Genomic DNA, 25595 nt, shown 5'->3' on the forward strand with positions numbered 1-25595 from the left:
GTCAGCCAGTCATAGAGCCACCTTGCCCTCTAGCTTGAGTCTTAGATCACAGCATATGGAGAGAGGGTATTTGCCTCCTAGTTTACAACCTCATCCTGGTGTTGATAACAAAAAAGTGGCTTCTAAAGACAAATCTAAGGAAAAATCTAAGTTGTGGAGCTGGTCCAAACCACCTGCTCTAACTGTGGAATGAGTAGTCAGCAATATTTTGGTTTTCCTTCGTACTTTAGGCCTAGAGAATATCCTCCACAAAGAGGAATATAAAAAGAGAATGTAGTATAGAGAGGACATAAGAACACTGTGCTGTTTAGACACAAAAGAGGCAGTCCATGGCACTGGTGGATGAATATCCTGTTTTGCAACCTGTGTCAGCTCTTTTTTCCTATGAAGGGAACTCTCCTGTGAGAACATGTGAACAAGGTGTATACTGAATACAACCATATTCCTCCTGATGACATTCTTATCATGAGACTTTCCCAAGTGTGGGGAGTCTGGTAAACAGTGTGGATACTACCAGTGTAACTATTTAAAGGACCAGGAAAATGCTCCTTTTTCAAGTTTACAAACATAAATGATCTTTGCAGCTTTTGGTTTTGTAAAGAGTAATTCTCATGAAGACTAGCCAGAGTTTACAGACCCCAAACTTAGCTCCTAACCCAGAGCTCTGTTACACCCATTAGTCACTTTCAATTGAATAGAACCAAATTAAGGATTCTTGAAGCCATCAAGCCTGGAGATAGAAGCTAACTAGCTGTATGCTGGGTGGGGAGTGGTTAAAAGGAAGGGCCACAGAGTTGCTTACAACTTACTAGCCCCTTACCTTAGTTTTCCCCCACATCGGGTCAGAAACTGATTTGATTTGCTACCCTGAGTGGGCTTCACACCTTCCCTCCTATTCGCCAGTGAGTCTTTTTCCATTACCCATGTTTAAAAACAGACTCTTTAATTTATGGGCATTTAGGACTCGGAGCTCTAGCTTCACCACAGACTAGGCCCCTAAATGGTAACAGCTGAGCTAGTTTGTCAGGAGAGGTGAGCCCAGGCCCCAGCCCCATGACTGTCTTGCGGGCTACCTGAAAGCAAAGGAAGGGGCTCCCTTGGGGGCAGGGCAGTTGTTGAGTCCACTGAGAAGGAAATACCTTTGTGTCTGCTGTTAGGAAAGAATAATTCCTCAATGTTTTTGATCTCTGACAGGAGATTAAACACCAGATAAGGAAGGCCCTCTATTTGCTATGTTCTCTTGTGGCTATTAAAATAACAGTCCTTTTGATTTTTGACCGGAGGTGGCTTTTTTTTAAGTCTTTAAAAATTGGCAAAATAAAAATGACGAGTTTGTTGATAAAGGTTTTTGGTTGTGTTGTGTTTTTGGCAAAAATTTTACTGTCTTGTGAAATGCCAGCATCTGGGAAGGGATTCCTTAAACTTCTTACCAGGGCTTCTGAAGAGCTGAGAGGAGAATGTAGGCTGGAAGTGTGAGAAAAGCACACTCATCATCGGAGACACCAATCCACTGGTATGACATAAACACTAAATTAGTAAGTAAAGTGTGAGGCAACAAAGATGTCTTCAGCACTCAGTCTGTGCCAGGCTCTGTATTTAATCATCTTAGTTAAACCTCATAACTACCCTGCAAAGACAGCTAATAAAATAGGGGTGCAGTGATGCAAAGGATTCAGTCCAGGTAACACACAGTGAGTGGGAGGCTGGTCTTCAGCTCCTTACCTCTTTCTTTTCCCTGTCTGTAATAGAAGTGAGGAGACAGGCATCTCTACCTTTCTCTGAACGATCACAATAGAACTTCCCCTCCAGTTTAATCGTGGTATTTGAAAATTTGGTCTCTGAACTTACAAGGTTTCTAGAATTGTCCTCATGAAAACAGGATTATAATTTCATAAAAATAATATTGCTGAAAAGCAATGTAATTCAACCAAATTTAAAATACTCAAGTACTAACCTACCTTTTACTCAAGAATTTTGGGTATTCTGTTGCTTAGTGCCACCTCAAAAACAGGTTAGGCTAAAGTAGTGTTTCATTAAAACTATCAAAGCCTTCAAGTGTGAAGACTTTGAAAAATATAAATACCAGCTCATGCTTGTGAATCTAGCTATTCAGAACTCTGAGATCAGACTTTTCTGCTCAGGCTGAAAAGCTTCTGAAGAATCCATCTCCAAAATTATCAGCAAAATATTGGACTAGACTGGAGGTGTGAGGTCAAGCCCTGGTACTGCTACACCACACACACACCCCTAGAAAAAAAATCTCCATGTATTTTCTGTGATTATTACTTTTAAATGTTTTATCATTAGTATTTCTGTGGTTATCTTGAATAAGATTTCACAGTGATTTTAATTTTTCTTATATATTTTACTTTGTTCTTTTAAAAATTTTAATTTTATTGTCAAGGTGATGTACCAGGGGGTTACAGTTACATAAATAAGGTAATACATTTCTTGTCTAACTTGTTACTCCCTCTCTTTTTTCTCTCTCTCCCTTCCCCCATTCTTCCCCCAGACCATTTCAACATATTGTCTTTATTGTTTTATTCTTGTTACACATTTCATTTTATTGTTACTATTTTCCTTTATTTAATATATCAAACATACATGATACTAAGGTACTCAGACTGCTTCTCAAACAGTAAAGAAATAAAAACTTTGCTGGGCTAGGAAAAAATATTATTTACTAAAGGGCTATTACTTGAATATTATTAAGCATGTTGCTACTTTCCAAAATGGCACTTACCACAGTATGGCCATATTAACACTTAACACTAAATCTGGACTGTAATATATTCAGTTAATTAATATTTAAAGATATTGCAGAATTCTTTACCACCTGTCTATTCTGCCTATTTTGGCTCCTGGACACAAAGCAAGTGATTTACTCAAGGCATATATTAATTAATGTATGCAAATAAGTTTAAAAAAACTCAGATTTGTATGTTTAACTGGAATTAATGACCAGATTTGGCATATTGGGAATGTCTCCTTTGCCTTAACAACTCTATTAGCTATTGGTGAATGGTAATAGACAATGTTTCATTCATTCAACAAATAGGGACTGAGTTTCTATTAGGTGTCATTGTTCAGAGTGATGAATTAAAAATACTGGTTAGTCCTCACAATTATGGACATTTCCTTCTAGTTGGGAAGACTGGTAATAAAAGATTTCCTTATTAAAATTGAAATGGAAATTTTACATTTAAAATGAATAATTTCCATTTGGATAGAAACCTTATATAAATTTCCTAAATTTTTTATTTCTTCATAATAGGAAAAAATTATTTTGCAAAAATTTTTTTATCTAACTTAAAACATGCATCTTTTATTAATAGTCACATTCCTAACATATCTTCCTTACATTTTTCTTTAATCACTTCCAAGGGCTGGAGTGATTCAGGAACTGTGCCAAGTCCTTCATAGAGGATGACCCCAGGGAGGAAAATGGTTCCCAGCACAGGATTTTCTCTTTCAATGCTCTGCCAAGTTAAAAAAACAATAACAAAAAGAAAACAATTTCCAACAAACTTCCTTAAAAAAACCAACAATGTACTTTTATGAGGGGCCATTAAATAATATGGCAATGTTTTACTGAGAAAATTCTGGTTGAAACTTAGGAACTATCTTAGGAATGAAGCCGAAAAAGCCGGATGAGACAATGCAATCAAGAGCAAGTATCTGATACATCACACTTCGTTTGTAGTAAGGAATTACTAACAGATGAAAAACCCTCTAAAACTTCCCTTTTGAATAATCAGCTATCAAACACATGCAGTAGAACATACTGGAATCATATGGGAAGTTACTACAAAGGCGACTGCTAAATTTCCTTATCCTAAACAGATGTATAGTGGGTAAAAATGATTGCAGAACACAGAGATCCAAAAAGAATGAAAGGCGACAGTGAGGAAATCTATGGCATTCTTAGGAAATGGTGTACTACACAAAGTGAAAACTAGTTTAAATATTTGAAGCAACTAGTATATATATATATATATATATATATATTTATGTATAAATATATATATATTTCCAAGTGTTTAGATTTTTTAAAAAGAGAAGTGTTATTCTTATTTTCCTTGAGTTGTGGGGTTTTTTTTTTGTTTTTTTTGAGGCAGTGTCTTTCTGACTTGGCCTTCCTAGTGCTGGGATTATAGGTGTGAAAGACCCACCATCTCTGGCTTATTTTCATTTGAAATAATCAGAGCCATGTTTGCTAGTATGAGGAACAAACAGGCATGGGCTGGGAAGTTGGCTCAGTGGTAGAGTGTTTGCTTCCCATGTATGAGGCCCTGGATTCGATTCCTCAGCACCACATAACCAGAAAAAAGCCGGAAGTGGTGCTGTGGCTCAAGTGGTAGTGCACTAGACTTGCAAGAGCTGAGGGACAGTACCAGGCCCAGAGTTCAGCCCCCATGACCGACAAACAAAAGGCACTCAAGTCACATTGGTAGCTCATTTCTAGGGTAATGTAAGTGATGGAAAAGAATATAAGTGTTACATATTTATTGAAAGTTAGGCAGTTGTGGAGCACTTTCAGGAAGAAGCACAGGCCACAGGAATATGAGCTAAAAACATCTTTGCTTTCAAAGTCCAAAGCGATTAGAAGAGTTAATGATACATCTTGATTTCATTACATGAGTGTAAAAACATGTGAGCCTTTACATGAGATTCAAAGAAAAAGCACAGAGCTCTGCAGGGTGTGCGCCTCTAGCTGTAGCTCTCAGCAAACCAGAAAGAACAGGAACCCTTAGAGGGGCTGGTTCAGGGTGGGGCATGGTTTTAAAGAACTAAAAAGGAGTATTCCGTTCAAATGTGCAGATGCAGCAGGCAGCCTCAGCCCTGACTAGGGCAGTCAAGTTTTACAGGCTTGTGGAAGGCAGGCATGGAATACAAACAAATCAATGTGGACAGGAGTAAGAGATAAACAGTTTTAAATGTCTTGTTCCACTCAACTGTTTCTGCAGCCAGGTTCACTGCCAAAAGGGGAGACTTGGAAAGTTTTGGGCTGGCTATTCCAATTATAGAGCTTTCTAAAATCATGCAAGATTCAACAGTGCCTTACTGAGAAAAGTAACGAGGGAGGCCCTATGCAGGTAAACCAGCAAGGTAAGTGTAACTGGTTACAGGTAAGTCTGCACAAGTGTGGGCTATGAGTCTTTCAAGGTCTGGCCTCACTACCTTTGCAAGGGAGTAGAAAAGATCTTGTAAACTTTCCTTTATCTATTTGTCATACTGAGACTTGCACCACTAAAAAAAAAGTGTATGAGTTACTATGAACCTTTCTAGTATTTATAATGTAAAATACAGGTCGTCACTTACCATCTTGACTTTAAAATAGTTTTTATTTATCTTTGTGTTAGTTTAAAAACCTAAACTTTAAATAATTTCCCTCTGTCTTTTGGTTTAGGGGGAAAGGATCATAAAAGTTTTGATTTCTATTTTGGTCTCCACCAAAAGTATTTCATAAACAATTTACTAAGGAGATTGTCAAGCCTGACCTAGCTGCCCCAGGATGAAGAAAATACAAACCTTCTCATGATCTATGCAGATGAATATATCCATCATTTTCATTCTTGTGTTATGATTCATACCAGCAAGGGCACAGTTGTCATTAAAAGAAACCAGAGTTCACAGGCACCTCATCAATTACCCAAACTATCTACTATCTATTTTTGGCAAAGCAACTTTTCTTTAAACCTCTGCAGTGGGTGGAAGACTGGGTCCTCCAAGACTATTGAGACAACTCCCCTTCCCCTCTACCCATCTCCCTTCCACCTCACATCCTGAGAGAAGTCACCTTAGGTCTTCTCAGACTTCGGGCAAGAAGAGCCTTAGAAGTGGATACAAGGAAAGTAGGGGTGAGCAGGGGTCATCAGTGGCTATTTCCATTGTCTGAGGAAGGGCGGACATCTCAGCCCTGTCAGTTTGGAACTTGCAATGGATGACTCTGTTCTTTCTGCATGTGGGAGCCTCTGCTTTTCTAAAAACACGAGAAGGGCCTATCACAATCAAGAGTGGAAGATGCGCTGGTTCTCTTTGTGATCTTTACAACAAATGTAAGTTTTAGGAGTTGTATGGCCAGGATATATGTAAAAATAGTACACATAAAGTAGAATAGTTACAATATGATTTCTCCTTGCTTTCATATTTTCCTTCTCCTTTGCCTTTTTTTTTTTTAACTTGCGAATGGGTACTGTGAATTCTCTGTAAGAAAAAGTATAGGATCTGTTTTAGACACAAACAAAAGAAAGAAAATGTTTTCTCCGAAAGAATGAGATCAAGAACACAATAAACACTCTTGTAGTTCAGTAGTTAGTATAAAAAGCTCCTAGGCATTCTTCAAGAATCATAGATCCATATATCTTAAGTTTGAAATTAAAGGGACGGTGAAGCCTCACTAGGCCTCCTCACTGGAGGCCTGCCCTGCCCTGGCTCTCAGTAAACAGCATATTTCACTCTTCTGCAGGGAGTAACAGCTTAAGAGAGTCGGGCATACCACCTCACTCACTGGATCAGGTTGCCTCTGGTGCTTGTGAGACAAGAAACTTTAGCTTCACTTTAACAAGAATTTATCCAACATGTTTAGAATATGGGCAGGGCTATCCCCAAAGCAGCCTAATGTAATGGTCTTTGTCCTTTGTGCCTTTCAAGCTGGGGTGGGAGTCACACAAGAGGACTGGCAGCTTCCTATGCTGGAGTTGGAATAAGCATGGCTGGGCTGAGAAGCCGTGACCAGGCAGAGGTCAGGACTGGCATGGAGGCAGCATTGTCTTAAAAGTTCTGACCTTCCATCTAAACATGCATCAAATAAATATTCTCTTTGCTCTCCCTTTTGTATGTTTCTGTTCTCCTACCACAGGTCCTGTTCTTGCCTCAGCGCCTCACCAGCATGTGGAGCTCCAGCATTTCTGCTTGGCTCTTGATTCCTTCATTTTTATTTTTCCAGATGTTAGTACAGCACCTTGCAAGTTGCATTTAACAAAGTAGGGACTGCGTCACTTAAGTCTCTTTTGGCGAACAGAGCACAGGGCTTGATACGTAGCTAATAAAATTCCAGCTCACACAAACAGGAGGGGACTGTGTGGCCACTGGCATGGACGGTCTAAGGCATCAAAAGTTTACAAAAATGAAAACATTTACAAAAGGTACAAAAGTCCAGCAATGTGGGCCTGGTATATAATAGGGGACTAACAAAATGGCTGAAGATAATGGCAGAAGGGCTGGCTCTCATACATGAGCCCAAACTGGTTGGGCCCTAGAGACACTGGGGCTGTCTCTGTAGGCATGGCCAGACTCTGCAGGACTTGGGAAATGGAGAGAAGACTGCTTGCTAATGAGCACCTCAAGCTCAGGACTTGGGATATGAGGAATTACTGTCATACGGCAAGGCCCTGCCTAGCTGATGAAAGCTTAAGCACCTGACTGTCTCTCTCAATGCTGTCTTGTGGGAGTGGCACGGACTCTTTTAGATGAAATACTAAAATAATGTCCTCCTTTGCTCCTGTTTTTGAAAGAGCTCTGATTTCTGAACTTAAAACTGGGGCACTCTGTGTCCTTTTAATTTTTCTCAAATTGGCTCATCTTAAAGGTATAGAACACCAATACTGCTCTAAAAGAGATTCTCTCTTAACTATCTGAAATATACCACCACAATATACATGTAAAATTCTTTTATGTGTGGCTCCTAGGCAACATAGACTTACATAAGCTGGTATGTATGCACATGAGGTTTATACAGTGACTGCATTGAACGAACTTGAGAACCCACAAGGTTGGGTTAGGTTTTCCTCCTTTTGGCATCACTCTGAACATTCTGAAACACAAAGATAAACTTTGTTTTGTTGTGACTGAGTAAGCAAATACTATGACTTATTGGCTAGTTGGCAGGTTCTGAGGTGGTTATAGTTATAAATGAAATATGATGTTTGGAAGCAGATAGCGTGTGTGTGTGTATATATATATATATATATATACACACACACAGTTTATTTATATAGTATAGCATTCAATAGTCACAACATCACATTCTCAACAACCTTGTGTGGAAAATGTTCTCATTGTACTTAATTTTGTCTCCTTCCAAAAAGAATTTGGGAATCCTGCAGGAGACTGACTTGTCTTTAGCTCACAGATGGGAAAACACAGATCAAACTATGTGAGTGACTTCACCACACTTACAAGTGTGAGACTTGGAATCTGAACCCATTCAGTTGTCATTATCTTTCTAGAAAATGCACAAACTGTGCCATTACCTTCCTTCACAAAAATGTGGAACTGGATGAAATGTCAAAAGAGAAAAAAACCTGTCTTACTTGGATGTTACTACATGAAGAATAAACACTCCACGGCTCCTTCAAAGGGTGTGGCTAGATGGTGAAGGAGGCGGAAACATCATTGTCTTTCCCTGCAATGTTATACATACATACACAAAGAGACCCAATTTATCTGCTGAAGGGGTGAAAGAAATAAGGAAGGCATTAATCTCAAGGAAGTGAAACAGCAGGGAACAAATGAGAAGATTTAGGATTTCTCCCACATTTTCTATTAATATCAATTATTTGTATAAGAGGGTGAAATTTTTGACATGCCCATATTTGCATCAGGATCCCTCCCTCCATTACTCTCCCTCCTCCCCACTCCTCACTTCCTAATCTCATTAAGCGTCACTGTTCTATTTTTACACATCTACATAAAGTATTTTGACCGTATTCACCCTCCTTTACTCTCCCCATTCTATTAGTACTGAACAGAACCTGTTTTACGTGCCTGTCATGCTTATTTTTTAGTGTATGCTAACTGTTCAATGGGGTTTCACATGGTATTTCACACATTCACATACAATACTGTAGTCAAATGGGCACTTTCTCCATCTCTTCTACCCTTTATTATTCAAGAGCTTTAAGTAAGTTTCATTTTGCCAGCTTCATTCACATCTGTCATGTATTTCATATTTTGTTGTTTACCCTAGAGCATTCTGTTTTTTCTACCACCCAGTCCCCACAAACAATCTCACAATTACAAATGTTTTTTCCCTTAACCTCTCTCCTATACACACATGCGTAAATATATACGTAATGTGTTGAGTGCATGTTTTAGGTCTATATCCACACAAGACAAAAAGTGACTTTTGACCTTCTGAATTTAGCTTAGATCAACACCATCTTAAATTTCATAACTGTCACTAAAAACAACTTTACTCTTCTTTATAGCTATATAATTTTCTCTCTATATATAATATTTTCTTAATCCATTCATCAGTTATAGGGCACCTGGGCTCTTCTGTAGCTTAGCTATTGTAAACAGTGCTGTAATAAACATTCTGCAGTGCTGCACTTGAACAGTACAAGTACCTCTACTATGCCATGTCTTCCATTGTTTGGATAAATGCCCAAGAGTGGTATCATTGAGTCTTATAGTAGTTCTATGTTTAGTGTTTTGAGGAACCTCCATGCTGATTTCCATGATGGTTACACTAATTTACATTTCTGCCAACAGTGTACTAAGGATTGTTTTTCTTGCCAGCATTTGTTGTTTTTGCATTCTGACTGGAGTGAGAAGCTACAGAATAGGATAAAATCTTTGCCAGTTATACAGCTGACAGAATAAACAGGGAGCTCAAAGGATAAAACTCCCAAAGAATCAACCCCAATTAATAAATGTGCAAATGAACTGAACAAACAATTCTTGAAAGAAGTACAAAACAAACACATGAAAAATGCTTAATATCCCTTGCCAAAAAGGAAGTGCAAATCAAAACAACACTGAGAAACTATGTAATATGAAGGTTTTAAGTACCATCAAAAGTAACCTCAAAGATATTTTCGAGAAAATAAAAAACTCATAAAGACAAAAGAACCATTCAATGAAGGTATAAAACTTTTCCTAATTGATTGCAGGAAATATATGGCAGAGCATCAGGGGTTAGATTGGAGAATAAAGTACACAGAAACTGCAACATGGTTAGAAATTAACACGTACTGATTGGTGAGCACATAGAAAGAAAAAAATAAATTGGAAAGTTTATATCTGGTAGTTTCCTTCTCAGATTTCAAAACCCACCAAAGCTTTCAACTCTCATCCTGAACAATGTTCACTTTGAATTCTTAAGGCAACAGCAACTGAAACCTGAGAATAGATGGAGGACATCACAGCAATCAACACATGGAAATAAACTGAGGAAGAAAAAGTAAACTCAGCTGTCACACATCGCATCTGGAACTAGCAAAGGTGACAATTTAGCAGGAATGCTATCTTTTCTCCTGACAATGCAGAATACATAAAAGCAAAACCCTTGTACATAAATGCACGGGAGGACCACCAAGGACCCTTATAACTGTTCTCATTAAATTATAATAGTTAAAATTTTGGTCTTGAGGAAAACAGAACTAAGCAACACCTTCCCCCCAATTAGTCATTTTAACATGTGGCTCTTTGCAACAATTCTAATTCCACAACGTGGTAAAGTCTGCTGGAGTGGCAGCCCTGCCTTGCTCTACTGTGCTTGGAATAAGGTGCAGGTTAGACTTGGCTGGATAAGGACTTCCTAAACTGACAGGTAACAAACTAAAGCTCATTTGCTTTGTGCGGTGAGTTTTCTCTTAGGCTTTCCTATTAGTGACGTCCCTATTCATCAGGCATACCAGCAGCATAAAGTTCTGTTTCCTGCTCATTCTTCATCTGGTACCACACACAGTCCCCATTCATCTGTGAGAACAACTAGCATGAAAATCCCAGAGACCGACCAACCCAGACCACTCTGCAGATGCTTTGGACACAAAAGTGCCAACACCATTTAAAGGAGTGGGTATCATGTCTGGAGGGCACTGGGGTTTCCTTCTGGTCCACAGGGTATTCTGGGGCCTGTTCCAAGTAAGCCCACACCCGCGGCAAACACAGGGAAGGAAAGGAAGCTTCCTCACTGAGGTTGTTCAGGAGTATTTGCCAACCTTTATTAGATGCCTAAAGATTCCCTGCCCCAGTAATCTGTGCTATGGGATGCTTGGGTAGAGTTGAAGAGAGGAATGTGTGGTTAGGGATAGAAACACCTGGAGAATATATACAACCAGACAGCAGACAGTAATCCTGACACACAGCATTTGTAGCTAAAGAACAAGCTCCCTTTAGGTACAGCAGAAGCCAACATACTCTCAGCATCTATGTTCCAATTCTCTAATGGACACAGGTTCAGCGGCCCAGGGCATTTCAAGAAGATTCTGGACTTTTGTGATAAGGGCAGAGATTGCAAGAGAAGGAAAACAAACTCCGACATCCAAGGTAACATCAAAGAACAGGGGAGAATGACTTTTCCATGCAGTGACATTATGAACTTATATAGCTGAAGACCACAATCACCATTCCCTCAAGTTTATATGTAGCATATTTTCTTTCAATACAATTATTGTTTGTGTCCACGTTTCATTTAACCCTAAAAAGGCTCACCAAAGAATTTTGCTGCAGTTCTTTTTTTTTTTCTTTCAGGTAAGGGGTAGGTTTATTCATCATTACGGCTGGCACCAGGCCATCTTGGTCCTCCACGCAGTGGGGAAAGGCCTGGGAAAGAGAGCTGGGAGAGTTGGGAAAGAGAGAAAGCTGGAAAAGAGGGAGAAAAGAGCTAGAAAAGAAAGCTAGAAAAGAGAACGTCTGGCAAAGGTGGGAAAGAGAGAGCTAGGAAAGAAAGAGAAGAGTGCAGCAGTTCTTACCAAGGTAAAAAGCCCTAAGATAAAAAACCTTAGCTATACAATGCCTTAATAAACAGCTTCTTATGTGCTTGTATTAATACAATTAATAGATGCTCATTTTTCAGGGCTTTGTGATTCTGACACTATACATCTAGCATAGACATCAACTTGTTAAACAAGTGACTCACATAATGTCTACATAATTATGTAATAAAGGGAGAAAGTAAAGGATTAAATTTCTATTGTTGAGTTTGTTGTTCTAGGTATTTATAAATATCAATAATCTTTCTTAAACCCAGACTACTTAACAACTTTTTATAGTGTTGTTATTGCTTAAGAACACTGTGTTTGAAACCCTTTCACAAGAATTCGCACATTTCACATAACTGAAATACCAAAAAAAGAGGAAAGAAACATGTACACACCCCATAACTCCAGTTAATCCACAATTAACTGCAAGCCAAAACTCAACCAGAGTTCTAGACTACCTGGAGATTGTCTTTCCTACATTATTTTTATAAGAAAGTAGAAAAACTACAAAAAGCAAAAGCAAACAAACCTAAAAATGTATTTAAAGCCAAAGACTTGGTGAACATGTCTATAGCTCTGTATACATTCAGCACAATTGTCTATATTTGGTACACTTAAAGGAGGATAGAAAAAACAAGCAAAAACAAAACCCAAAAAATGTTTGTGATTAGAGGATTTGACTATTCCTACTTGTTAAACAAAACAATACACAGATAGTACTTTTGTCTCTGTAACTCTACTCACACAGCATAGTGATTAAACTTATGTTAAAAATTATGGTTCTATGGAGGCAAAAAAATCTAAATATGAAAATAGCTGAGTTTAGAATATGCAACATAATACAGTATCACAGATTTTTTTTCTTTTTGTGGTGCTGGGGATTGAACATGTGCTACCACTGAGCTACATACTCCAGTCACAAGCTCATGAAGAATATTATGCTTTAAAAGAATATTTCTTATTTTAGATCTAGTCCTCCTTGGTTGCAGGAATCCTCTAGGAACATTCTAGAGTTTAAAAAAAACTGCATTGGTATCAGGTACTCTACTGGGATCATCACATATACACTCATTTCCTATCACAGTTGTCCTCTGAGACAGACATATTAATCTCCTAACTGGGGAAATGGAAGCTCAGAAAAATTATGGAAGAAGTGAAAAAGAAATGCCAAGTTTTTTTTTTTCTCTCCAAATCCTTTTCTAGGGTTGAAGATTAAAGAGAAATAAAATGATCAGAGAGGATACCAAAGCACACACCAATATTAAGGAGCTGATTTACTGATATATACAATACATATAAAATATAATATATATGTGTATATATATATATATATATATGCACACACCGTAGGCCAATGTAGTTCCTGGAACTACATTCATATTAACTTCCTTTTTTCCCTACATATCTAGGACAGATACTTAGGACTGGTTTACAATGTAAAAATTTGGTATTTGCCCATAATATAAAGGATTATAAGGAGTTCTAAAACCTATTCTCCTAAGCATAACCACTGCAGTTGTGTTTTAACATTCTATGTGTACATGTGTTCTTTTCTCCCTCCCTTCCCCACACAGATAAATAAAAGGAATGACTGAATATAGCATAAAATATAGACATGGGAAAAGGGTGGCAGTTTTAACACTGAAATTCACTATCCTTGTCAGTTAAAGTCAGACTTAAAAGCATTAATTTATTCTGAAACATTAATTAACTGGAGCCTTTTTTGCATTTCATTTTCTCTGGCATTTTGGAATCTATTCTAAGCCCTGTGGAAATGGCAGGTCTGATGTTATTAAAGTTAGCCTTTCAGAAAGTCCTCGAACTGAAGACTCCGCCACATTAAAAAATGCTGAGAATTCAGATAATGCAGATTTAAAAAGTATTACTAAAGGGTACTCTTTACACATGAAAGGAAAACTTTAATTTCATTAGAAATAAATTTAACTGTTTGGATGGCTTTCATACTCTACCTTAAAACATCATTCAGAACCAGTTTTTCTTCATTTATTCATTTGTTCTACTATCTACTGAGTGCCAACTACATGCCAGGGTCTGCTCTTAGCAGGTCCAGTTCTTGTGCAGCTTAAGTCTACAGGAGAAAATGACACACAACAAACCAACAAGAAAATACAGAGAGGGCTGGGAAGGTGGCTCTGTGGTAGAGCGCTTGCCTTGCATGCATGAGGCCCTGGGTTGGATTCCTCAGCACCACATAAGCAGAAAAAGCCAGAAGTGGCACTACGGCGCTAGTGGTACAGTACCAGCCTTGAGCTGAAGAGGTGAGGGACAGCGCCCAGGCCCAGAGTTCAGGCCCCATGACCAGCCAAAACAAAAAAGAAAACACAGAGAAACGCATAAGGAAACCAAGAGTGACATGATTGTGTGGTCAGGAAGACCTCTGGGAGAAGGGAGAACTTAGGTCAAGTCGGAAATAATACGGACTTGGTCACCAGAGATGGGAGGATAGAATATTAAGACATCTCAGATAGGTAGAGTCCATCATGAAATGATGCCAGGCCAAGAAAGGGTTCAGTAGATTTTAGCAGAAAGAAAGCTACAGAATCTGAGCCATGTGGTAGGTGGTTTGCTGAGGCAGGGAAGTCTGGGAGGGTGGGGTGTGCTTGTGGGTAAAACATGGGCATTTGGCAGACCGAGTGTTGTATTTTGGACATGTGGATTTTTTTAAAGCCACTTAAAAATGGTTTGATAAAGCAGTAAGCTATAGGAATTAAATTTATAGGGAGTTCAGAATGGAATCGGGAATAAATATTGAGTAGTTCTCCAACAAGCTTGATTCCATGCATCACTGTTAGACAGGTATGTTTAACATGTCCCAAATTCAACATAATCATTTAAGGCACTCTATTAAGCAAGAAAATCCTTCCAGAATCTACACACAGACCACTTCTATATTACAGCTAACACTGTGTTCTCAAATGCATGAATTTCTTCATACAACAAAAATAAATGGATGCCTTAGACATATGTCGTGGAAAATTTTAAAAGTTAAAATGTGTAACAAGGGTGATTTGGGAAGTTAAAAGCAAAAGACTTTCAGTGGTGGTTCACAACACAAAGAGAAATTATGTGTCCGGTAAATGTCAGTGTGTATCTGGGCATACTTGTGGGTGTGGACTTGTGAGAGTTGATGTTGGCTGATAGTGGGAGAGGGGAAGAATACCTTCTTTCCAACTTAGACTGCTCCAAACGATTGTGCTTCCTTACTTGGGATTCTTTGAGCTTGAATTTAGATGGATCTGGAATAAACTATTTTTAAAAAGGTGACGCAGATGTGGGAAAAATGAAACTAGACATGGTACTGAAGCACGAAATTGTGAGGCAGCACAGATTCCAGCCACATCTCCTCCACAAGATGCAGCCTTCCCGAAGCCCATAAAATACCAGTGCTTCTTGTGCCTCTTCACTTTCCAAGAAATTTTTTGTGTCTGAACTTTGGCCTGGGGCAAAAGACCTACATACTTCAGATGATTTGAATTTGCAAACTATGACTTTAGTACACACTGGGGTCAAGAGTTTTGAGACCATGTCTCCTGGCTGGCATTTAGAAAAAGGCTGCTTTACTCCTTAGTAATTGAGATTCAGAGGAGAGAATTCCCCTGTAAGATAGCTATCTGCTAACAGATCTGGCCTCAAAGCTCATCTTGAATATCTCCTGAACATTGCTCTTAAAATACCCATAAAAATGATACTACAGACTCTTCTCTGAGAAACTGGTAAGGAGTCAACAACTGTTTGACTGCCAAGGAATGGCTTATCTCTAATCTTATGGAAGGAACAGAGTCTCTAACTGGGCACCAGGCATTGAGACCAACCTATGAAGTCCTGATTTTGGATATGGTAAAAGCAAGAGCTTAAAGGTCTGGGTATCCAAAAGACAATCCCTGTGGAAAAGCAAGGAAGTGAATAATTGTAATCAACAGGAACAATGTGCTAAGAACATACAGGATGAGTTTTAAAGGATAAATAGTAGGTATGTGACCTAAGAGATGGAGACAGCATTTCAGAGTAAAAGAGGCCAACTGTGTGGTATAAAAGACAAGGCTGAGTGTATTGTCTGTAAGATAAGTGTCTCCATCTGCTTACAGTATATGATAGAGGGACCAGAAGGGAGACATTAAACTCCATTCAGAAGGGCTGTAGGGTTCTTGCCAAGGAATGTGACAAGGAGGACATAGAGCATCACAGAAAAATTTTGTGTCTGAAAGGTATGTGGGAATGGCGGAGTTCCTGCAGGGTCAAATCTGCATTTTAGAAAGAGCACTGTAAATGAAAGGAGTTGGAGCAGTAATTGGGATTAAGATTGGGAAAGTTGAGATTGGTTGGTTATTGTGTTGGCCTCTTTCAGGCCAAAGTAGAAAGATAAAGTAACTAATTTCTGTTAACCAAACAAAATAACAACCACCCTTCAAACTGCTACCTGGGCAGGAGGTGAAACTAAGCAAGGAAGGGAATGGGTAGTACAACTAGGACTCTAATAGACTGGCCAGCAGGATAGATAGGCCATCCTGCAAAGATAGCTGTTTGGCCATCAGACCATGAGCCCTCATCAGCCCAGAATATTAATTCTTGGATGCAAGAAGCCTGGTTGTTGGGAGACTGTCTCTTCTGTGTGACTTACACAGGGGCTAAGTGCCAGCTCCCTTGAGGGTCACAACATGACCTGCCCATCCTTCTGCCCTGCACCTCTCAAATCTACATCCAGCCCCAACACTTCTTTGTCCATTCATGGAGCCTGCTTTTTATTCATCTTTGTGTTCTCATAGCCCAACCAACTACCTGGTATATATCTTGGTATTTAAGAAGCATTATGAGTTGCTTTAAAAATTTTACAGACCTTGTGGAAAACAGTCTGGCAGATCCTCAGAGTTAAACATGTAATTACTATACATCTGGCAATTCTACTTCTAGATGTATACCCAAGAGAATTGAAAACAGTTGTTCAAACAAAGACTTGTACACAAATGGTCAAAGCATCATCACCTGTGATAGAATGGAAAGAACCCAGGTGTCCATCATCTGGTGAATGGATAACCAAAATGCGGATAAACAATACAGATAAACAATATGTTCATAAAATGGAATATTCAACCACATAAATTCCCAAAGTAATGAGGGATGGTCCAGCGTGGATGAATCTTGAAAACATAATGTTAAATGAAAGACATGACACAAAATGCCAAATATAGCATGATTCCACTTATATGAAAATCCAGAATAAGCACATTACAGAGATGGATGACTGCTGGGTCTGGGGATGGTGTATATAGAAAGATAATTTAATGGAGAGTAGAGTTTTTTGGGGGGGGGTTGCTTTCTAAAAGCACAAGCAAGCATGTCAGTCCTAGGGCTTGAACTGGGGGCTGTTCCTGAGGGGTTTTTTTGTTTTTGTTTTTTTGTTCAAGACTAGCACTTTACCACTTGTGCCCACAGGTCCACTTCTGGCTTTTCTTGGTAGTTAATTAAAAGTGACTTTCCTGCCCAGGCTGGCTTCGAACCATTATCCTCAGATCTCAGCCTCCTGACTAGTTAGGATTATAGGCATGAGCCACCAGTGCCCAGTACTTCAGTGGTTTTGAAAATGTTCAGGAATTACAAAGTGTGATTGATTCCACAGGATTATGAACATACTAAAGGCCACTGGATTACATACTTTTAAGTTAAATGGTGAAAATGCTCATTTTTTTTGTAGTGTGAATTTTACCTCGGTAAAGATACATTTTCCAGAATTAATGAACCTGCTTAGCCTTCTGGGATGTACAAATATCGTGTCATCATCATCCCTCTTCTCCAGTACTCTTCTCCTCACTCCCCTTTCCAGCTTGCTCCAGTTGGCCCAAAGAACTCTCTAATCCTTGATCTCTTTGGCAAATGAGATTCCCAAGAAGATGGATAATTATTGGGGTACTGTGGGTCCTGTGGACAGGACACCCCACAGCAGAGAGCAGGGTCAGGGATGAGCAATCCCTCCTATCTTTCCTGAGGATTTTAATTAGCCTGTCCTTGTTCTCTGAAAGTTCAGCAAGATATCAGGAGTTACACAGGAAGCTAATAACCTACTCTTTGAGAGGGGGAAAAAGCCCACAAAACGTATTTTTCTTTAGTTTTTAATTAAAATTGACCTTTCTAAATCTATGGCTGGAGGCAGCAATAGTAATAAAAACCGATGTCATTTACTGGTGATACTAACAGTGTGACAGAACAATGAAAAAGGTTATAATCATTGTAGAATTCTGAGGTCTCAACATACCACTTAATTGCTGGGGGAGGGGGAGCACACAGATTAGCAGACATTATAGCCACACTGGAGCTAAGGACCGGCCCAACTTCGAAATCTATTTGGAGTCAGATACTCTGATCAATTCTCAGATTTTTTTCTTTAATGGGGAAGAGCTGGACCCTAAGGAAATGATATTTTGACACCAGAGTCACAAGGGCGTGGGCCTGGAATGAGGTGAGAGCAGGGCTAGCTTGCGGGGCAGGAAGGAAGGGGAAAAGCTGGGAGGAAGGTTAAAATTAAGGAGACATAAATGAAAGTCATTTGCTTTGCTTCTTCAAAGAAGTCCAGGTGCAGGAGATGGGCAGGGACAGTGGATAGCAGGATAGATGCTTTCTGAAGCACTCCACAGTAGGTGTTTGTTTTTGCTTTAAGAAGAAGCATTTATTAACTTTAAAACTTACAAGGCAACACCTAATTGTTAAAATTAGGTTAAAATGTAAAAATTGCTAATTTTTCAGAAGTGTAGAAACAGTAAATGATTCAACAAAGGTGTCAAGTTAAAAAGTGACCTCCCTTAAGTACTTCTTTGTTCTGCCGGAACTTTCTAAAAGCACAAGCAAATGTGGAGCTGCTTTGTATCCGCTTCTTGTGTGCTTCCTATTGTGGCCAGCCTGAAGCTGGAATTAGCCTGTTTAATTCTTACAACAAATTGCTTCTTGGCCTTTTGTCCAAAGATTAAGTATAGTATCACCCCACAACCCCCTGAGGGGTAAATACTATGTATCAAGGCTCCATTGTTCACACATGGGCAAACTGAGGCTTAAAGAACTAACTAATTTGTGCAAGGTCACCTAGCATGTACATGACAAGCCTGGTTCCAGACCTGGGCTGTTTATAGATTATGCTTACCTATGGCATTCATTTTTGTCAAACGGTGGAAAAATCAGCTCATTCCTTTCCATGAATTGTTAGGTCAAAAGCAGTATGATTTCAATTAGGACAGTGCTGTCCTCCCAAATGGCCAAATCTAAACTTCCAGCAAGTCTAGCTAACAATGTTCTGGATACCACACCCTCCCTAGCTAGCATTATCAATCACTTTCATTTCTGACAATCTGATAGGATGGAAACTGAACCCAGTAGTTGTTTTCCCTGATCATAATTGAAGTTGAAAGTATTCTGATATATTTATTAGACATTTGCATTTCTTCTGTGATAGTTTATATCCACTCCATATTTCTATTGCATTGTCTTTTCCTTACTGATCTGTAGGAGCACTGCATGGATTGTGAGTATTAACCCTTCACCTACTACACATGTTTCATATATTTTCTCCCAGTTGGCCATCCAGACTTTAATTTTGTTTATAGTTTCTTTCTCCATAAGTTCATGAAACTGAATTTGTCGAACATTTGAAGAGTTCAGGGCTTTTAAAGGCCTTCTTCCATGGCTATAAAAATATATTGCTTTATTTTCTTCCAGGATTTTATAGAATTGAAATGTAGCGTGTGGTATGAATTAGGGATCTAAACGTATATTTTCCCTAAGAGATTGCCAGTTGACTCAACACTATATATTACATAACTCATCCTTTCCTACTGATCTGAAAGTTACCTTTATCATATATATTAAATTCACATGTGCACATGGATCTACTTACGAATTCTCCATGTTTTAAAATCTAGTAAGGCAAATATCACCTAATTATTTCTTTTCTTAAAAAGATTTCTAGTTAGCCAAGTACCAGTGGCTCATTTCTATAATCCTAGCTGCTCAAAAGGCTGAGATTTGAGAATCGTGGTGTGAAGCCAGCCCAGGCATATACGTTTACAAGACTCTTATCTTCAATTAATCAGTAGAGGTATGGCTCAAGTGGTAAGAGTACCAGTTACAAATGAAAAAGTTAAGTGAGAGTATGGAGTTTCCCAGAGTTCAAGCCTCAGAAATGGTATATATACACATGCGCTTACACGCATATGTATGCACACACACATACATATGAGTTCTAGCTCTGCCTGATGGCCCACATCTATGTTCTGGCTGCTCCAGAGGCAGAGATCAGAAGGACAGTGGTTCAAGGCTAGCTCAGGAAAAATGTTCTGAAGAATCCCTTTTTCAACCAATAAAAAACTGGGCACGAAGGCATGTATTTGTCATACCAGCTACCAGGGAGGCATAAATAGGATCACAGTTTAGGCTGTCTCGGGCATAAATGCAAGACCCTATTCAAGCTGGAGTTGTGGGTCAATTAGAGCACCTGATTTGCAAGTATGAGGTTCTGAATTCATTTTCTAGTATTATCGTCATCATCATAATAGAAGAAAGCAAATGGCACATACAAAGCAAAGTAAAATGTAACATGCTATTGGATTCCAGTAGCTCACACTTATTAGCCTAGCTATTCAGAAGGCTGATAATGAGGATAGTGGTTTGAAGCTAGCCAGGACAGAGCAAAGAGTCTGAGAAGTTTGTGAGACTCTTACTTCTTAAAAAATAAAAAGACAGGGTTGGAGGCATTATACCATTCCAGTTGAACAAGCATGCCAAGCCAGTATGAAGCCCTGTACTACACACAAAAGTTAAGAAGCGTTAAGTGATGAAAATTTTAGATCCATGTAAAGGTAGCAGCTCTTTAATGAGTTGATGGCACCGTGGGGAAGAAAATCAAGCAACTACAGTACAGCACTGAACTCTGAATCCTGAGCATTTTCCTCAGTAAGGGTCTCCTTGGAGTCATATATACCCTTAGATACAAAGTGACTACTGAACAGAAACACACACACACACACACACACACACACACACACACACACACACGGTAAACCCATAGAGACATAAAATAGGTTAATATCTGCAGGGCTAGGGGGCAAAAGAATGGAGAGGGATGCTGATAGGCATGAAGTTTCTTGTGGGGGTGATGGATATGTCTGAAATTAGATGTTGATGTCTGCACAAATTTGCAAATATACTATAAACCACAAAGTTTTATACTCTCGGTGGATGAATTTCATTACATAATTGCTGCTGATGTTCTTCAAGACACAACAGTCATAAAGAAGATTATGTAAGTTTTGAAGTTACTGGACTTGATTAAAACTCTTTGTTACTGCCATCTACTGATACTGTGTCTTGTTTGGAGAAATGAACCACCTGTGGGGTAGTATTTTTGAAACATGCAGAGATTTTCTTTTGAGGCGTGGCCCAAAGTTGATTTCTTTTTCTTAATATATTTTTTTATTGTAAAGATACTGTACAGAGGGGTTACAGTTGCATGAGCAAAGTAATGAGCCCATTTTCTATGGAGCATTGTTACAACCTCCTTTATTTTTCTCCTTTCTCCCCTCCCCCCCTACAAAGTTGTAAAGTTCATTTTCCACATAGTTTCTTGTACATCTCATTGTTACAATGGGTCATCCTGTTTCCTTATTTCAGCATTTTATTTCCCTTCCCCTCCCCAAATTAGAAAAATGTATATACATAGTTGATGTCTGAAAATGTCAAATGAGTACTTGAAAAGAGTATGTGTTCTCTCATTATTGGGTTAGAAAAAAAGAATTTCAAATATTCGGATTAAAAGTCACATTTGTTTATGGAAACAATTCATCATTCTCCTTCATCCTCCAGCCCTCCCCTCAACTTTCTTAATTTTGTAGGATATGCATTCTCTTCACTTCCTCTTCTTTCCTCTACTCCCCTCCCATGAATCCCACCTCTCACCTTTTGAGTACCAATTATCTAGTGTTATATTGTTGTATAATTCCTTAGAAAGGTTGTTACTCCATTTGTACTTGAATTTTTCCCCTGAATATACTATATTTCGGTTATGAGTACACTTGCATTCCTCCCACCCAGTGTTTACTTACACACTTATAAATTAGTTCTAGTGCCTGCATATGAGAGAAAACATGCATCTTTTGTCTCTTTGGGCTTGACTTACTTCACTCAACACAATTTCTACCAGGTTTCCATTTCTTCCCAAATGATGCAATATCGTTATAATGGATAAGCAAAATTCAAATGTGAATATATCGCTTTGTTGAATGACAACTCCTTTATACAACTACAATAAAAAATAATTGAAATTAAAACTAAAGCAAAAAGGGCTGAGGGGTAGTCGTGCCTGCCTAGAAAACATAATGCCCTGAGTTCAATCCCCAGTATTGCCAACAAGAAACTGAATACTGGTAAATCCCATTGTACACGTGATTTTTTTCTTTGCTACAGTTATACTAAACCTCCATATAAAACATAAATAATAAAATCTGCCAATCATAAAAAGTCATGCTTGTTGGCGGAATTATCAATTTTCTGTTTGCTTTTATTATGGATTCTCTTGTCCATTTCTTTGAGAAGTATGTAAGGTCTACCAGGACAAACTATACTTATATTTCCTTATTATGTTTCTTGCCTACTAAAATGCTGCATTTCTCCTGTAAACTGGCTTCTGAAACTTCTTTTCTCTGCTTCCTTTAACATGGTCTTCATCTGCTTCCCTTACAACAATGTATATCACCAAGAAGCCTCCCCTCCCCACCAAATGTGCTGGGTTCACATGCAAACAAAGGTCAGTGCCACCAACGAATGCTGCAAATGACATAGTCCATCAATATTTAAGGCCTGCAAATAAGAACAATTAAAATCAACTAGTAACTCAAACAAAAAAAATCACAAGGAAAGAAATCACACCTAAAATTGATTTAGATGAGCATTAGAAACCTTACCATGTGATTTACTGACAGGAACTAAACACTCTAGTGTGACCTAGTACAAAAGAAAATAAAAACATTTTTAGTGCTATTTAGAAGTACATGTACTGAATCTTTGAAACTGCAGGTTCACCCTGAGGGCAGTGCTCATGTGATGTTTAAAAGAAAAGAAAATAACCTTGTGCACACCTTCTATATCCAAGATCATTAATGAAAAGCCAACATGTTTAATTTGCTCTGATGTTTCTGCTTTCTGTCATTTTTGTATGGTTAACAGGATCATAATTTAAGTTAGTCACACATTGTAAATAACTTGGCTATATTATTCTCTCCTCTTGGTAATTGGACCACCTTTTGTTACAAAGAATCCTATAAACCATTTAGCCATGAGTGGTTGTAAACTGCTCGTATTAAAAATTGGGTGCTCCTGCTTTTAGGTTGAACAGCACCAAGGAAACTACATGTCTTTGCATCCCAGCTTCATTTGCATTTTATTTGATATTCTAGAGTCAGTTTGATAATGTGATAACTGATGTACAGGCATAAAAAGCCTACTATAAAACTTCTAGAAGATATAGTTAATATATGCTATGTTTTTTTTTTTTAAACCAACAACTTCTGGAAGAAAGTAATCCTATTGACCCTCTCAGTGTAGATGAGCACAGAGGAGATGGGCATGTTTGGAGTCCTCACCTGGACAGGCTTCTCCTGCCACCAATGGAAAAGGCGAAGCTACTAGAAAGACAAATAAAGGTGTCTAACAAATGAGAACAAATAAACAAAAAACTTCCAATCTCTCCACTTTCACAATCAGAGCAAAGCAACATGTATTTTTGTGTTTCTCGAGATTCTGGATATGATCTCCAGCCAAGATGTTCAAAATCAAACCTTGAAAAGAAAGACATTTCTAGTCTAAAATCGCAAAAAAAAAAAAAAAAAAAAAAAAAAATCAAACCTAGTTTTACAGTGTAGAATACTTAAAAAGATGAGAAATCACTTTTCATCCAAAGAAGCAGTGCCAAGGATGGCAACTGGCTCTTTAGGCTTAATTACAGTCGAAATAAAATGTAGCATTCAACCTACAACTTATGATCTTAACCATTTTTACGGTATAAAATTCAGCAATGTTACATATATTCATGTTGTTGTATACTATATCGTAGAATTTTCTATCTTGCAAAACTGAAACACTGTTCCCAGTAGATACTAATTCTCCCTTCCTGCTGTCCTGGAAAACCACAATTCTGCTTTCAGTTTAGACTAGCTTGGCACTTGATGTATCGGCCTGTGACCCCTCTATTTCATTTAACATACTGTCCTTAAAATTTAACAACGTTGTAGCCCATGGCAGGACTTCTTTCTTAATGACTGCACTCTATTCTATTTATGTTCAACATGTTATTAATCATCTACTCAGGGGCATCTGATTTATTTCTATCCCTTGGCTATTGTAAACACTGCTACAAAAATATAGGTACAAGTATTGAAGATCTTGTTTTGAATTCTTCAGGTGTAAGTCTTTTTTTTTTAATTTAATTTTATTTTATTTGAGAACATACTGTACAGAGGGGTTACAATTACATGGGCAGGAAAATGCATACATTTCTTACCAAGCATTGCAGCCTCCTCCTTTGTTTACCCTTCACCTCCCTTCCCAGCCTCCCCCCTCCCCCCCACCCAATCCTTCCCCCCTCTCCCCCTCACACCGACATTGTAAAGCTCGTTTTTGACATGACATTTTGTACTTCTCATTGTTGCAACAGGTCCACCTGAATCCTTAAACGACTTGTTTGTCCCCATCTCCTCCACAAGTTATACTGACATCAAATATAGTGAGAGCGGGGGTTACACTGTGGGGGAGGGACATACAAAGCAACAAAGAAATAATCTTATAAATGCGTTAGAAACACATGCATGAAAGAAAAAAAAACATTAAAATACATATTTAAGGGATCGTTTTCCTAACATCACATTATCTGACCTTTTCCGCTTGACTCATACATATACTAGATATTGCATATAAGGGAAACCATGGGACCTATGTTTCTTTGGGCCTGGCTTACTTCACTTAATATAATTTTTTCCAAGCCTTTCCATTTCCTAACAAATGGGGAAATGTCATTCTTTCTGATGGAGGCATAGAATTCCATTGTGTATATATACCACATTTTCTTGATCCATTCATCTACTGAGGGGCATCTGGGTTGGTTCCATATCTTAGCTATGGTAAATAATGCTGCAATAAACATAGTTGTGCTGGTAGCTTTAGTGTGGTCTTGTTTGTAAACATTAGGGTAAATGCCCAAAAGTGGGATTGCTGGGTCATAGGGGAGTTCTATGTGAAGTCTTTTGAGGAACCTCCATACTGCTTTCCAAAGTGGTTGAACAAGTTTACATTCCCACCAACAATGTAGTAAGGTTCCTTTCTGTCCACAGCCCCTCCAGCATCTGTTGTTGTTAGAGTTCTTGATTTTTGCCGTTCTAACTGGAGTGAGGTGATATCTCAATGTTGTTTTGATTTGCATTTCTTTTATGGCTAGGGATGTTGAACATTTTTTCATGTGTCTATTGGCCATCCTTCTTTCTTCTTCAGAGAAGTTTCTCTTTAAGTCTTTCGCCCACTTATTTATCGGGCAGTTGTTTCTTTGAGGATTTGTTGTTGGGGGGTTTAATTTTTTGAGTTCCAAGTATATTTTAGATATGAGACCCTTGTCCGTTGTATGGCTAGTAAAGATCTTCTCCCAATCCGTGGGCTTTCTATTGATCTTGCTAGCTATGCCATTTGACCTACAGAAGCTCTGCAACTTTATGCAGTCCCATTTGTCCAATTCAGGTGTAAGTCCTAACATGGACTGCTGCATCAATAGAATTACAATTTCAATTTACAGGTGTGCACCATCACATCCAGTATCTGATAGTATTTTGCTTGCACGCGCGTGTG

The 25595-nt window shown here is 38.5% G+C and overlaps 1 protein-coding gene across 3 annotated transcripts in view; it reads right to left on the bottom strand.

The window, feature by feature from the left end:
- Jazf1 (JAZF zinc finger 1) overlaps positions 1-25595 on the bottom strand; it is a 324222-nt gene that overhangs the window by 172035 nt on the left and 126592 nt on the right. The window contains exon 1 of one of the 3 annotated variants that reach the window (XM_042685066.1): positions 10063-10131. The exons of the other annotated variants lie outside the window; for them this stretch is intronic. Within the exon in view, the coding sequence (XP_042541000.1) occupies positions 10063-10081 (19 nt within the window). The 5' untranslated portion in view covers positions 10082-10131. Of the gene's footprint in view, positions 1-10062; positions 10132-25595 lie in introns of those variants that run through there. 3 annotated transcript variants of the gene reach the window in all.

The sequence above is a fragment of the Dipodomys spectabilis genome, unplaced genomic scaffold, assembly GCF_019054845.1.
Source record: "Dipodomys spectabilis isolate Male_0828 unplaced genomic scaffold, ASM1905484v1 ptg000092l, whole genome shotgun sequence".
Classification (NCBI taxonomy): Eukaryota; Metazoa; Chordata; class Mammalia; order Rodentia; family Heteromyidae; genus Dipodomys; species Dipodomys spectabilis.